Consider the following 15,309-nt stretch of genomic DNA (forward strand, 5'->3'; position numbering starts at 1 on the left):
TAGCTGCTGCTGTTGCTGCTGCTGCCGGCCAACTTTTGGGCTGGCAAACTCCTACAAGCCGACGCCTTGGGCACAAACAATTAAAACGACGACGCCGACGACGCTGGCCGATAAACAAGCCAAGATAAGTCAACGCCGCCAACGACGACCACACAGGTCCAAGACCCAAGTCCCTGTTACCAGTTACCAGTTACGAAGTCTGCAACATATGCTACACCACATTTGGCCAGCAGTTACGTATATTTTTTCTGTGTGCTACCAATAAATTTCCGAAATACCTTCTTGCCTTACCTGGCGAGAGCAATTTTTTCATTAGCGCGTTCAGCGTGGCGGAGCTGAGGTCTTGGTCTGAGCTGTCCAGCGGGGTGGCTCTCAGTTCTAAGTAGCCATCAGATGGGCAAAAACCTAAAGGGAAGAGAAGATCTTGTTAAGGGCGAGTACTTGAAACAATTGCAGCAATTGGAAAATTTCAACAACTTTTTAGGGTAAAGAGAAGAGGGTTGGTTGCTTGGTTGGTCACTTAAGGCGTTGGTGAGTTTATCTGACAGGAATGGGGCAGTTATTTATGATGGTCTTTAAGGAGACAAGTGGGAGTGAACATTTTTAGGGTTTATTTAGGGAAAATTAAGGGACTAGGAGTTGTGTGTGCAAGAAAACTATAGTACGCTTCTTTCAAGGATATTTGATATAATATAAAAACAGTTTTTCCTAATGAAGATTGTTAAATGATCAAGGGGCTGCCCACTAAAAAGCACTTATGCTGAACTAAAACTCCTTTCTCCCAAAACAACATCTCCATTTTCGAATGGAATCCCGCCTCTATCAAGCCGACTAAACTTTCGTAATCCACAAGATCTCCTGGCCAGTTTTCTGTCCGTTTTCCATGGGTCTTCCTTCCCAGTTGCAAGTGTAGAAGACGAAGAATTCCTATGTGCAATGTTCGCCGAGCTGTTGTTATTGCTGGCTGCTTTTCAGAATTGCATTTTTATTGTCTGCCACTTTGTTGTTACCAATGTTGGCGAATGGCCTGGCCTGGCCTGGACTGACTGCCTGCCTTCCACTTCTTGATCTTGTTCCTCCGTTGTTGGTGTTTTTGTATAAATAAACCATATGGTTAAAAGCGTAGCAGAATAATTCTACGAGCTGCTTGCCTTTTTCTTACTTGACTGCCCATCGTCAACGCTTCTTGTCCCGTCTTGTTCTTGGCTTTGTTTTTTTAGTTTTTTGTGTAGAATTTAGCTTGGTGGTTATATGTACCTTCCTTCTAACTGTGTTGGTAGTGTGTTGCTTTTTTTGTGTGGCTCTGCTGGGATGATGGAGTTCTGGTTGAGTGCGTTTGTAAATGTTTTATCAAAATGTCTTGTGCCGTTCGCCCTCTCTTTCTGGCTTTGTGTTACATTTATACGTACCTCGCATCGCACGATCATTAACCGCAAAACATTATTGTGGCATGTTCGCTCGCTGGTTCTTCCTCTGCTGCTGTTTGGTTTTTACACAGAGAACAAAGTGTCATCATTTCTCGAAATAAAAATTTCAAAATTCTTTAATCATTCTTTTCATAGATACATTTAAAAAAATGACAGAGTTTGAACAACTTTTAAAGTAGTCATGGCTTAAAGTTAATGAAAAGTTATAAGAAAAGTAAATACTAGTTTTTCTCTGTGTTTATGCCACTTTGTCTCCACCTTGGCTCACCTTTCCTTTCCATTTCCCCTCCTGATTTTGTTGTTTGTTCAGCTTGGCTTGGCGATTCTCGGAACTGGGGCCGCAAAATATGTTGCACAAACGGCAAATGGCTAAAATTGCAAGGCCTAAATCGCCATCGTCTCCTAAATCGTTTTTACCCTCAGACCACTTAAATCTTGGGGTGACCTCTCCAACTGGCGCCAACAGCAGGGAGGTGTTGCCTATGTCACAGCATATATAGACAGATATATAGATGTTGTTGCCAAGTCGACGATTTCCCAGACAGCCAGCAGACACAAAAAAGGGCAGCATCAATGAAAGCGACGCCGGCAAAAGCGCGCACACAGCTATTGATAGATATATAGAAGCAGATACGGATACATCTATAGATATATAGCTATGAAGATGCATAGATATATCCGTACGCTGTCGGCTTCCTCTGATTTTCTATTTTGTTGTTTTTCTTCTCCTGGTCGGTCTCTCTTTCTCTCTCTCTCAAATCGATCGATTTCATGTGCTGCGACAAGCCGTAAATCACACGCCATACCGACCGCCATCAGTATATCTATATATCTATACCATGTATCTGTGGGCCCTTTCCGTAGCCAACTTCAAAGTTTTTCGCTCCGTTTCAATTCGATTTCATGGCGCTTTATTTACGCACTGCAAATCAAAGACATAGCCAACTAATTACTGAATTAAAAGCCCATTAAACGCGTCCATAAACTTGAAGTTTCTTTTAGAGCTGTGAAAATGCATCTTAATTGTTCGATACCATGAAAATCATTTGCCAGAAAGTGTGTAGAATAGGTTTTAAAAAAGCTGATAGTTGTGGGAAAAACTTTTGTAAATCAAGCATTAAAACGAAGAATGAAAATATTTCCGTTTTTTTTTAAGGAAATTTAGTTTATATATTTTTGTAGTTTTTTAAACAAGTTAAGTTAAAAGTGGCTAATAACATGCTGCATATCGATTAAATGGATAACTCGTTCAGAGATTTAATGACTCTCAAACTGCCCACTTGCAAGTGCAACCTGCAGATGCTTGACTTATCTTTCAGATGGACCCATTTAAGCCAGCCACATTCCAGGAACTATATCGTTTAACGAACGAAGGCTGTGTAGAGTATCATTAAATGCGAGCATCCAACAGCAGGCCAGTTAATCACAGGCCTCGCAGACCCGACCATCGTTGGGATATATGTTTCAATAAATTCCAGCAAATCAAAACATACAAAACATATTCCATTCTCCAGGGGGGAGGGGAAACGAGGGGGGAAGTCGTCGAGTTAAGAATGGGGATCCCAGGAACCAAGAACTGGGCGCACGCGTAATGGATAATGAATGCGCGAATGCCTTGCGGCGGCATCCACATAAGTCAATGCAACCAAGACCATGCCACCCTGCTGCTGCTGCTGTTGGTCAGCGATCTGATTCTGATTCTTATTCTTATTCCGAATCTGTTGGTTTGTTGGCAGCAGCCTTGCCCTTAGCACAAAAGGAGCTTTACGAGGCAGGGCAAAAAATACTACAACATCCAAACCAGAAGATGTTATGGTTCATAAAGCAAAAACTAAAAGAGAAGGTATTACATGAATGGAGGGTGTTTCAAGTTTAAGGAGGTACGCAAATACCCTTAAATCAAGGGATAATGTTAATAAAATAAATAATCATAACACATTATGATGTCATAGATGATATTATAATATTAATAAAAGTACTTAAAGGATGATCAAAAGAGATGAAGACGAAGTACACCTTCAGGAATCTTTCTATAACCACCAATAGCTCATTGCAATCCCTGCCTGTTGCTTTGTCCATTACAAATCTCTTGTTAATTTGTGCATTTTTTTTTTTTTTTGAGGGGCAGGGCAGGGCAGAGGAAGAATGAATAAGAGCCAACAGCAGCAACAGCCGCCAAACATTGGAAAAACATCTGCTGTTTCCACTGCCAGTTGATGAACTCGATTCCACTCGCACAGCTTGCCGTTTCACTCGCTCCCGTTCAAGCCGAGCATGGCTTCTCTCGTTCGCGCGTCTGTTGCGCAGGCGCACAAGTACACGGCACTACACCCATACGTTGGTGGTCAAAATACTAGCAGCGACATTGAAATATAATAAACAAATTTTATGATTTACTGAAAAAATGATTTTAAAATCTGTGATTCTGATTTGAATTATTTTTATTAAGTGATTAATTCCCATTAAAAAAACTATAAAAAATGTATTAAGTTTTATTATTAGTATTTCAGAACACATTTTCTAACCTTTTTGTTTTAAATTCTGAATATTTATTCTTAAAAAAGTAAAAAAGAATTATTTTTAGCGTGCTGTAAGGTACTCACATTAGTACACAAAACGGCTTGCACTTCCACTGTGGCCCTCCGCCTCCTCGGATCCCCTTCTCCTGCTCCGCTCGATCGCCCTCTTCTTGGCCGTCGTCTTCAATGCTTTTCCATTTATAATTCTCATGCCTCGCTGCAATGCATTTTCACCCCTCCGGTGCCCAACTCGCTCGCTCTCGTTCTGTGTCTTTTTTAATTTGGTTCACAAAATACCACGCGTTGTTGTTGAAATTCTTTGGCAATCAACCGCTCTCGCTCTACGTCTGGCTGCCGTCTCTTTCGCACCCGGCTTTTGTCTGCCAGTCGCTCGATTTTTGACAGGTGGTGGAGTTTTGTATTCAATTTCTTTGGGCCGCCGTCTTGGAGCGACTTTTGCTGCTCTTGGGTTCGGGTTTGGGTTCGAGTACGAGTTCAAGTCTGGGTTTGGGTTCTCCGCTCATTTCATTTTCATATTTCTTTCGTTTTTTTTTTTTGGGACTGTATTTTTGCCTATTCATAAAAATGAAAATATGTTCAGACAGCAGCAGGAGCAGCAAGGAGCAAGCAGACAAAAGATTCCCAGACATAAGGAGATCTTGTTGTAAGGATGCTGGGATGATGATGACGATGATGCTTCAGTTCAATGCACTTTATGAAATTAGTTTTCGTTTTGGGACTAATTGGATTCTCTGTTCTTTTTCTCTTCTTCTCCAGGATGCGGCTGTAGGAGAGAACTCACAACCAGGAGGCATTCAAGATCATAGGAAACCACACATAGAAGTCATGGCGCAGCAAGTGTTCTCGGCGCATCCAGCGCTGGCGGTGGAGCAGCTGCAGCAGGCGGAACAGGAGGAGCAGAACAACACCACTAGTAGTAATCATCACCAGCAGCGATCGGCGGCGACACAGAGCAGGCGGCATGCCAAGGCAACGCCTAAGAAGTTCACCCTGAGTCGGAGCTGTGCAGGCGGAGGATCGGGAGCCCATCAGCAAGTCACACCCAGTACATCTAATCCCGCCATTAGTCCGGAGTCCAGGAAACCCCTGCCCGTGCGAACAAATTATGCGGCAGTGGACGATGATGATGACACCGAGATCGAGGATGTCGATGAGGTGAACTTTGGCCACCAGCAGGAGAAGCAGACGGAACGAGAGACCCGGCAACAAACCAAAGACTGTGGCATCGATGAGACAGATCATGTGCAGCAGCGCCACAAAAACACATCGACGACATTGGCGGCGGCGGGGACGTTGAGCAGGCACCTGCGTCAGGATGGCGGAGGAGGTGACCAAAGTGATCAGAGCAGCGTGATCAGTTCACCGTCGGTTAGCACAGTCTCCTCGCCCCTTTCCACGCCCACCAGGCTGCCACAGGCGTTGCAGCAGCAGCTCCACTGTTGCCAGAAATCCAATGGCATGGAATCCCGGGCGAGAACAACTCCGCAACAAATCCAGCATTCGCACAGGCAACACCACCAGCAGCAGCATCATCATCACCACCATCATCATCACCTCACAGCAGCGGGTTGTGCGGGCGGTGGAGGCGGCGGAGGTGGTAGCGGCGGCGGTACTGGAGGATCAAAATCCTGCAAAGCCAAGAAGCTAGATCCTCGACTGAATCCCTCGCCCTATCGCCAGCTATTGCCCATCGCACTGTGCCTGCTCTCCTTCGCGACTGTCTTCGCCATATTAATAGTTTACATGGATACGACAGGTGAGTCTTCTATATCCTCTATCCTGTCCAGTGTTTACTTATTTAAATTTGATATCTTTGGCATATGTCATCTGTTTTTTTTTGATGTTGTTGTTGCTTTCGGTTCTTTGCCCGAAACCCAAATACAATTTTTTCCACCGGATGTAGGCTGTGTTTGCCTTGGCTGAGAAGATCCGCTCCCTTTGTTTTTTGAAAGGTTGTCCTTTCCCGGTAATGGGCACACTTTTAAGATTAGTTTACGCGTCATCTAAACTGTCCAGAAGCGCATCTTTTGTCATAGATCGCTGCTGTTTTTTGTCCCCCTCTCTCTGGAGTTTATTTAAGGTCTGCATTTTTTTTGCCAATATCTTTTTGGCGTGGGCGTGTTTGCAGCGTTGGTTGGCGCAGTGGCGCTTCCTGTCAGCAATCGCTTGGCAACAGGCAAAATATCGCAGCTGTCGCTGCTTTGTTGTGTTGTCATTGCCCCAAAACGTTGCCATCGATGAGGAAGCCCAGACACGTGCTGCATGATGCCCCCCTCTACCCTGGTTACTCCTACGTTTCAAAGACAGCCGCCCCAAACGTCAGAAGAATATCTAATTGCCTTTTAGAAGAACATTAGCATAGTTTACGTAGTCATAATGGCCAGTTGACTAACTAAAAGAGTTTAAATAGGTGTTTAGTAACAAGAGGAAAATTATTGTGGCTTTCCTTAAGGAATTACAATGAAAATTTGTAAAGAGGAAATAATTTCTTTCAAAGTGCAGTACAAATTGAGATATTTTTGATAAGAGAAATATTAATATCTTATTCTTATCAACTTTCTTGGAAGTAGAATATATATGCTATCCACCTTTCCTGCTTTCATTTGATAAGGAAATCATTTTCTATGATGAGACTTAAGTAGATTTGCAATAATCACAGGGTTATATATACTATCGTCTTCCACAAAGCCTTCCCTTGAATGATCTATATCGTAAACCTTGCGACTTATCTAGATCCGAGAGAGAGATGACGCATTCCCTATGGACTAGCTTAGTTAGCTTGGCCATCTATCCACATTATTGTCCAGATCGCGCGGACAGCTGTCGGATGAGGCAATTTCTTTTAATTCGCTAAAATATTTTGTTGTCGCCGAGACCAAATTACATGCCCCGTCGTCGTCGAATGGAGAATGCTTGGGTAAATTTTTGTTGCGATCTCGTTGCTAGTCTATAATACGAAAGTACAAAATAAATTTGCTTAATTTGGATTGCCTGGCGCGGCAGTTGGAATCGGAAAAAGCAGAAAGTATTTTACAAGCGAAATTGTTTTGCATATGATGTGAGCCCGCTGTCGACGGATCGCCAATGCTGGCGCCAGAGTATTATTGAGTGATTCATATGCCCCACAGAGTGACTAAGGGCTACTAAGAGTAAACACCAGACCAGCCATACCAGGCCCCGAAAAAAAATCAATGTCAGTCCATTGTTTTTGCAGCTGTAAAAATCAACAGCCACTTCTATAGAGAGAAAGAGACGTTTTAAAATTCCACTCGGGTGTTGGCAATTTTCGCTTTTTTTTTTTGCCTCCTTTGAGTTGCTTCCTTTGGGCCAAAGACTTCTTCCGTAGCGCCAACTTCTTCCTGTCCGCCTTTTATTTTTCAAGAATATTATGCAAATTTATTCAAAGAATTGCATTTTAAGAGCTTAATTCTCCAGCTGACTGATCAGTGTTTGATTTCCATTTGCAATAATGAAAGTAATGAAAATCTTATAGGATTAGTCACTTTTGTTTGGTTATTTTTAAACTGTGATTAAAGTCTTATGTTGAATTTTAAGGAATCTACTTGCAATAAAACTTTTTATTGATTCTATAGGTAATCCCATCTATAAATTGCTCTTGAGATTGTGTTTATAAATTTGTTTATTAAATGTCAAAAATTGTTATTAAAGTCATGGCTTGACTTCTTCACTTTTTTGTTTTTATCCTCTTTTTTGTGGTTTATCGCCATTAAAAACTGTATAAAATCGAAATGATGATTGCTGCTGATTTCTTGCTATAAATTTTGTAATTTCATGCACTCAGTTAAGTGCTCAAAGGGGTTATAATTCAACATCTTATTGGCTGTAATATCCGATTCTTTTGTTTTTCGTCGCCACGTCGACTAGACGGGGCTGTGGCTCTCTTATTGAGTCGATGCGAATGGGTTCGACGATGTGGAAGGTATGATATCTCCAAGTTATCCAGTTGGGCGTGTCACTTGTCGTTGGAGGTTGAAGCTGCCTCTGCTGCTGCTGGACAGGGACAGAGCCATTTTTATGGCTCATTGATGGCTCTATTAGGTTTATACGAGCGAACGTATTCATAAACAAAAATAATCATAAATTAGGCATTCCTTCTTCTGGTCATTTTCCTTCTTTTTATTCAGAATTCCCTTCATAACAAAAGCCGAGTGGATATATAAATTTAACACGTTTCGTGCCAAGGGACAAAGGTTGAGGTTGAAAAGTTGAAGCTTTGTGGCAGTTGGAATTTCTTCGAATCATGCACTTGACAGAACCAAAGCGAACCGAAAATGCGCTTATTAAAGTGACAAATTTTTCTCTACTCTCTATATATATTGTGGAATGTGTAGCTCGAACCCCACCTTTCTCCCCCGAAATTCCCAAGCTGATAAACCTCTGACCATGACTTTACAGAACCCAAATATCTCACATCAATTTTTTCTGCTTGCCTACGCTCTTCTTGTTACAAATTCAGCCTCGGCCGCATTTTGTTACCATTTCTTTATATCTTCTGTATTTCTATCATAGCGAAGATGATGATGATGATGATGATGATGATGATGGTCCCCCACAATCCACAATCCCTAGATTTGTTGTAACAGTCACGTTCCAGAGTTGATTGTTGCAATGACCAAAGCACTTCTGGTTTTTTTTTTGTTCTCTGGGGAGCGAGAGATTCGGAATCGGAAATTGCATTTGATGTTTGGCGGCATTTTGTAATCGGGGGATGTGTGTGAGTGGTTCACGAGTGATCCTTTCACTGGGAAAATCTAGTTTGGAATCTAGAAATCTAGAAAGGTTCTGGAAATTAAAAGATATAATAAACATGAGGTAATTATAGAGTTACCTTTAAAATAACTAATAATTATGAGGGTAAGCAAATTAGAAGGCTTAGCCACTTGGAAAGTTGGTCAATGATTTTGCATACAGAGAAACCATTAGTTAAGAGTTACTTTAAATTAAGCAAGAAGATAATTGGCTAAGAAATAAATTGATAGTTGTATTAACTTAATAGAGAATGGCTTTAAAAAATAAGATTTTTATTTTATCTATTAAATATTCCCATATTTATTAATAGAGGTTGTCGAACTCGTATTTTACCGCTGGTATTTACCATATTAAACGTTTTATGAACTTAGCTTCTTTGCCATATTGGCCTAAAAAGTTAAGTTACTTAAAGAACTGGTTCTGTTAAATTAGTGCGTGGTCTTAGGTTATATAAACAAACCTCCAGGCACATTCCATCAACTTGTTTCCCATTTATTTGTACTGCCAAGACACATGTCTAAATCCAATAATATGTAATATCCGTCACCCAATTTTTGTAGATTCCACCCTTAGGATTGCATTGATTTGTGCCATAATCCAAGTATAGCCTACTTATCGACGCCATGTGATTAGTTAGTCATCGATTAGCTGGCTTTCACTGTTTCACCGTTCACTTTTAACTGATTGGTAACTGGTAACTACTGTTGCCATCTTCACACGCCATGCCGCGCCTTTCGGCGACGTTGCCGCATTTCACTTGTTGTTATTGTTGTTGTTGTTCTTGTTGACATGGCTCGTGACTCTCTCGAAAAGGGGGAGTGTGCAGGTGGCCAGGTGCAGTGTCATTAGCCTCACCTTTGACAGTAGTCGGTAACCAAAAAAGACGACCCTAACAAGTACCGCAGACCGTATTAGCCCATTTGTGGAATAAGCACACAGCTTTTATTTTGTTTTTGGTTCAATAACCAGGAAGTAGATTTTGTTCTTAATATTACTACTAGTTTCTCTATGTGTATTGGCACCATGTTTGCCTGCACACGCCCTCAAAGGTCAAAGCATTAATCATGTTAAGAAGGCATTATCTTCACACTTGCGGTGATTACACGATGTCGTCGTCACTGTCGTCTGGCCTCCATTGGTGACAATTTGCAAATTGCAACTTTAATTGAAACTTACAACTTGAACTCCATTGCACACACACACACTAACCACTAATGACTTAATTCCCGTTAGGCACGCAGTGAGTTTCTAGGGAGTTTTCCAACGAAGAAGGGCTCTTCACAAATCCCTCTTTAGTCTGGCTGGTTATAAGCAGTTATAACTGCTCAGGGTTTAATACAGGAATTAATCAAACTTTTAGGAAAAATTCTTTAAAAAGAAGTAAAACTTAATATGCATTTTGCAAGTTCATTATATTCATTATCCATCTTCATTAATTATTATAAATCAAAAGTTAATTTTACTAACTGATCTATCATTTTAGTATAACACAAATTTGTTTTCATTTATTTTACTAAACTAACACAGAATGATATTTGATTCATAAACTATAATAATCTAACATAAAACCTTCCCTTTAGATATCCTAGTTCTCAGTTATTTTTTCTCTACGTGTAGTAGCAACCGCCCTTGCTAGCCACCGGATGTCATTCAGGGCCCTCCTTTCCCCACTCCCAACTTAGTTTGCCTTGTGATTCATAATTTTCGTGTATGCAGTTGCCAACATTGTTGCATGGCCCCCCAAATCCAGTGAAATATCAGCGGAGAAAATCCACCCCCGCAGTGTCGTCGTCGTCGTCGTCGTCTGGACTGCTTGGTCTGCGGTTCGTAGCTGTGGTTCGCTAAGTTCGTGTGGCTACGACGAAGATGATGATCAGCCATCAGCCCAGCCCGGCTCCGTCAAAAGCGCAGCGAGTGCTCAATTTGAAAAGCAAAGCTCAAATGGCATTATCACAGCATGCGCCACAGCGACGACTACTCACGATGACTATGAAGAAACTGAGTTCTTCTTTGGCTTGCTTTTCATTCTGGCCACCACCCGCATGTGGGTCTCGGGTTTTGCAACCCTCCCGGCCATTGCAATTGCGCAATTTCTTAGGCGTCGTGTGGGTTCTCCTTGGGAAATTGCCCTGCGATAAGGTTAATAATAAGGAAAGGAAAAACAACAACAGCGGGAGCTGAGCTGAGCTGAGCACAAAAACTGCCCTCGTCGTGGTCTGCTTTATCGGGATTTTGCTGTAAGATATTTCAATCAGGGTTGATAAATGGTTAAGAAGGGAACGTTTAACACATTAAGAACGGGGTCATTTATTATGTTAAAGGTTTCTTGGCACGTTTCAACGGGGTCATATATCATATATAGAGTGTGCTAAGACCCCATATGTCAGTTTCTTATTGAGGCCTAAATTTATGGTCAACACCTTTTTGATTTGTACTTTTAAAAGATGAAAGAACTTGAGTTTTTTTCCCATAAAAGGTTAATGCTATTTTCTACCTTCTAAGTTGCACTTTTCTCTTTGCCGTTCCCTCCTACTTAATGCATTTCACACCTGATCACGTGATGCAGTAGTTTGCCCTGCATTGGCCTTTTTTTCATTTCATTTCGCCACACAGTTAAATGAGCTTTAGTAGGCGGTGATTAAGATCCGACCCACATAGATTAGGCCCGCTCACTCCTTGGTCTTATTTGCCATATAAATCAGCACTTGCGTTGCTTATTTTGTTACCACATGCAAGACATGTAGGAACATTCGTTGTTATCAACATGGAAACAGGCCATTTTGAATAGCGCCAAACAAGCAATTACAAGCCTGGCTACAACCAGAGACCAGACCGATGCCAACGGAATCGCTGCACAAATCAATAACTGAACTACTAGGCAATGGTAGGACACTAGGGCATAATGGGGGGAACATAGGGCGGGCACGCAATTCCAGATCCCGATTTCAGGCCGCGGATATTACACAACAAGGGTAACATTGCCCGACGACGACAGCCACGTCGCAGTGCCCTCAAAAATATATAGATAAAAACAAAGGCAAACAAACTACAACGATGAAGTTTTTTGGATACTACATATAATGGTCATACACTAGAAATAAAGTTAGTTTAAAATAAAATTTAGATAAATTATGAAAAAATATATGAAAATATTGACATTTTCTTTCTTAAATTTAATACTTTAATAAGAGATAAGATATGTTTTGTTAGATTTCTTATCATAAGAAGACTTCCTATGACTTACTATTCTAAATACTAAGTTCTTTCCTATAAGTGTACTACCTCTTTTTGATAAACTTTTAGCCGCAATTGAAAATGCATAAAAGTTGTGAGTTTTACTTGTGCTTTTTCTTTCTCTCTCCACCTTTCTTTTACTGAGTTTTTTATTTGCCTGCCTGCTCCCGCCTTTGTTGAATTATTGAATAGGGCGTGCACTGGCAGGGCAAGTTGGTCTTGCACTACCCCTGAAGTAGACCATGGAAACCCCTGAATACCCCTTAGGTTACCCCTGAATAATCGAAATAAACCGCCGCCTCAGGACAACGAGTTGAGCGGGCAAACCAGGCAAACTTAAAGTTTGCCGCCGCTTAACCGCAATTAAACGTTGCTCCTCGACCGTCGTTTCCATCCTTCCTTCTGCTGGGTAATGTTGTCCGCCGCCATTGAATATAATTTTCGGTACCGTCCTGCCCTGTCATTTGTCTTGCCCACCCTGAACGAGGACGACGACGACGACGACCCCTTGTGCAAATTAGAAATGTCAGCTTTTGACACCGAAATTGCTGCGCCCGAGGGCAGATTTTGTTCCCCAAATTCATTTCATTTCATTCTTTTCTTTCATTTATATTTTCGGTTTTTATATATCGGATTTACATGTGTTCGCATTTAACGGTTTAAGGCGGCCTTTTATTGCACATCTGTCGGGGGCATAGGATCATTATTTCCTGGATGGATGGATCAGGGTTGGAGGTATGCTGGTAGACGAATGATCAAATAATTCACTTAACTTCTAATCGTTCGTTGTAATGCGAGATGTTATGTTACATCAATTCCCGCTATCAGATTTCCACAACTAATGGCCACATAAATTTCCCCCAAACTGAGCAACACTACCACTTTCCCTACCAAGAGGAGATCAGTTTGGCTTGGTCGCCGGCTTTCTGGTGTTAATTAGTGCAAGTTTTCACTTGGCCTACGGGGCGGCGGCGTCTCGTTTGGGAAATTACAGAAAAAATGTCTCCTCCACTCGTTCAGCTAAATTATAGTGGTTTTGTCTAAATGGCCAGCAACTGTTTTTGCCCTGACTTTCTGCCAGCCAGCCTGTCTATATATGCATTATAATAAACTTTATGGCCATTTTGTGACCGAAACATAAAAGTTTTAGCCGTTTTTTTTTTTATTTTTTTCATTGCTTTGAAATTTGCATGGCACATTTGCGTTGAATGGCCAACAAAATAAAAAAATATATATTTGTATAACGACTTGGATTTGGGTGAGGCGGCGGCTCTATAACGATGTGAATTCATTGGAGGAACCGGAGCGAGAAATGATGACGTATAAGTAGCCGAAATGGAAGATCGATTTGACTAGATGATTGCCACGCTTTCCGCCCACGTCACATGTCTTTTTGTCATATTTATTTAAATCAACTTGGCTCATAATTTAAGTTTGTGAATTTTCTATGAAATTTATATGAGAAAGGAAAGAAAAATCATGCCACTTATTTGGAATTTCAATGGTTTATCAATAGAAGCTTACTTTTTAAACTTAACCAACCAAAAACTTTCATTTAATTAACGTTTTTTTTGTGTTTTATTAACTAACAATCTAGTTTTTCCTAATTTCGTAATGCTACCTTTGGCCCAACTAACCTTTTCATTCCTTAAAAATCCTTAAATTTGGTCATCAAGCCTTGGCCTTTTGGGAACCTTTACCGAACAAGTGGTATGGCTTAAAGCTCTCTTAAGTTACCACAAATTGTTGCAAGCACATTTGATATATATTTTAATTTCTTTTGGCTTTTACGATTTGTTTCGCCGGAGGCCAGGCACAGAAACGAAACAAAAAGTGGAAATTGGCACAAGGAAAGTGTGAAAAGCAAATAAAACCCAAGTGTGTCTGAGTGTATGGACGACGGTGCGGAGTGAGGCAACTAAAACAAAACTACGGCAAATCGTTGGCTTTTTGTTGCTAAGGTTTATGGACAGGTTGGGCCAGCTCTGACATGAGTCAAATGGTCGATGGTGCCCGGAGGAAAATCGGTTGGTTGGAAGGGGTTAGGGGGGGTATACGATGGGGTCATGTGCTAAATATCAAAGGCCGTGCGCTCATTATACTTTATGGGCCGGCACAGCGGCCAAATGCCGATTCCACGTCGAGCCGCTTTTCAAGGCGAGGTCATCGCCGCTGCCAAGTGGCTGTTTCCTTCTCTCGACCTTCGGTGGGGTCTCCTGTTCCTCAATTTTTCACTTTTACCCGAACAATTTATGCCAACCTGACATGGCATTTTGCCGAAAATTTGTCTAAATGGCATTGTTTCAACCTAAAAGGTTGTTTGTTTGGAAATATTCTTTGAATTGGGAATAAATTTAAGAATTTCCTTTTGCCTTACTTACCTTTAACTACTTCTTAGTTATGCTTCTTCTCTTCGAGCGCACTCAATTGCCAATGCAAATGTGGTCAATGCGCTCCAATTGGCAGCGAAGCGTGGCAGAGTTAGAGCCACACACGCCATGCGTCCAGTGGTGCAACAACTTTTAATTAAATCCAATTACCGCCACCACACAAAAACCAACTTGCAACTGATCTTTTGATTTCTTCTCTTCCAGAGATTCGCCATCAACAGTTTCGGCTGAATATGTCGCGCGACTACGAGCTGAATGGGGTTGCGCAAGACGATCCCTCACTCATTGCATTCCTGCGCCAGATCCATATGGGCAAATACCTGGGCAAGGCGTCGCCGAAGGTCGTAACGGCGGCCACTGTGGGCGGTGGTCTACCGCCCAACTCCCCTCGACTTGCCACCGCCGGTTCCACTTTCGGAAGCGGCAATAGTAGCGGCAGTGGAGCCGATCAACTGGCCCACTATGTGGCCGATCTGGTGGGCGGGAAGATGAATGGAGCAGTGATCCAGTCGCTGAGCGGTCCGCTCGCCCATCTAATCACGGCGCCCTGGCTGAGCGAACAGCTCAACTGGATGGGCGTGCTGGTGGAGCCGGAGCCACGCTGGTACTTCACGTTGCGCAAGCAGAATGCCCAGCGGGCACGCATGCAGGTGGTGCACGCCTGTGTTTCGCCCAATACGTATCCCAAAGAGGTGAGTTGTCGATTGATATAAGTAATGAATAAAATAGTGAAATATCATCGTAAGATCCATAAAGCTAAATACACTTAGTAACTTACCTTCAGCTTTTTATACCCGTTACTCGTAGAGTAAAAGGGTATACTAGATTCGTTGAAAAGTATGTAACAGATAGAAGGAAGCTTTTGCGACCCTATAAAGTATATATATTCTTGATCAGGATCAATAGCGAAGTCGATTGAGCCATGTCCGTCTGTCCGTCCGTCCGTCC

General features: G+C 41.9%; 1 protein-coding gene across 1 annotated transcript in view; it reads left to right on the forward strand.

Annotated features, from left to right (window-relative positions):
• Positions 1–15,309, forward strand: part of LOC108102591 (protein Star) — a 31,169-nt gene that overhangs the window by 12,019 nt on the left and 3,841 nt on the right. Inside the window, exons 2-3 of the mRNA XM_017207693.2 lie at positions 4,724–5,723; positions 14,566–15,053. Coding sequence (XP_017063182.1) covers positions 4,793–5,723; positions 14,566–15,053 — 1,419 coding nt within the window. The 5' untranslated portion in view covers positions 4,724–4,792. The remainder of the gene's footprint in view (positions 1–4,723; positions 5,724–14,565; positions 15,054–15,309) is intronic.

This window comes from Drosophila eugracilis, unplaced genomic scaffold, assembly GCF_018153835.1.
Source record: "Drosophila eugracilis isolate 14026-0451.02 unplaced genomic scaffold, ASM1815383v1 contig_575, whole genome shotgun sequence".
Taxonomy (NCBI): Eukaryota; Metazoa; Arthropoda; class Insecta; order Diptera; family Drosophilidae; genus Drosophila; species Drosophila eugracilis.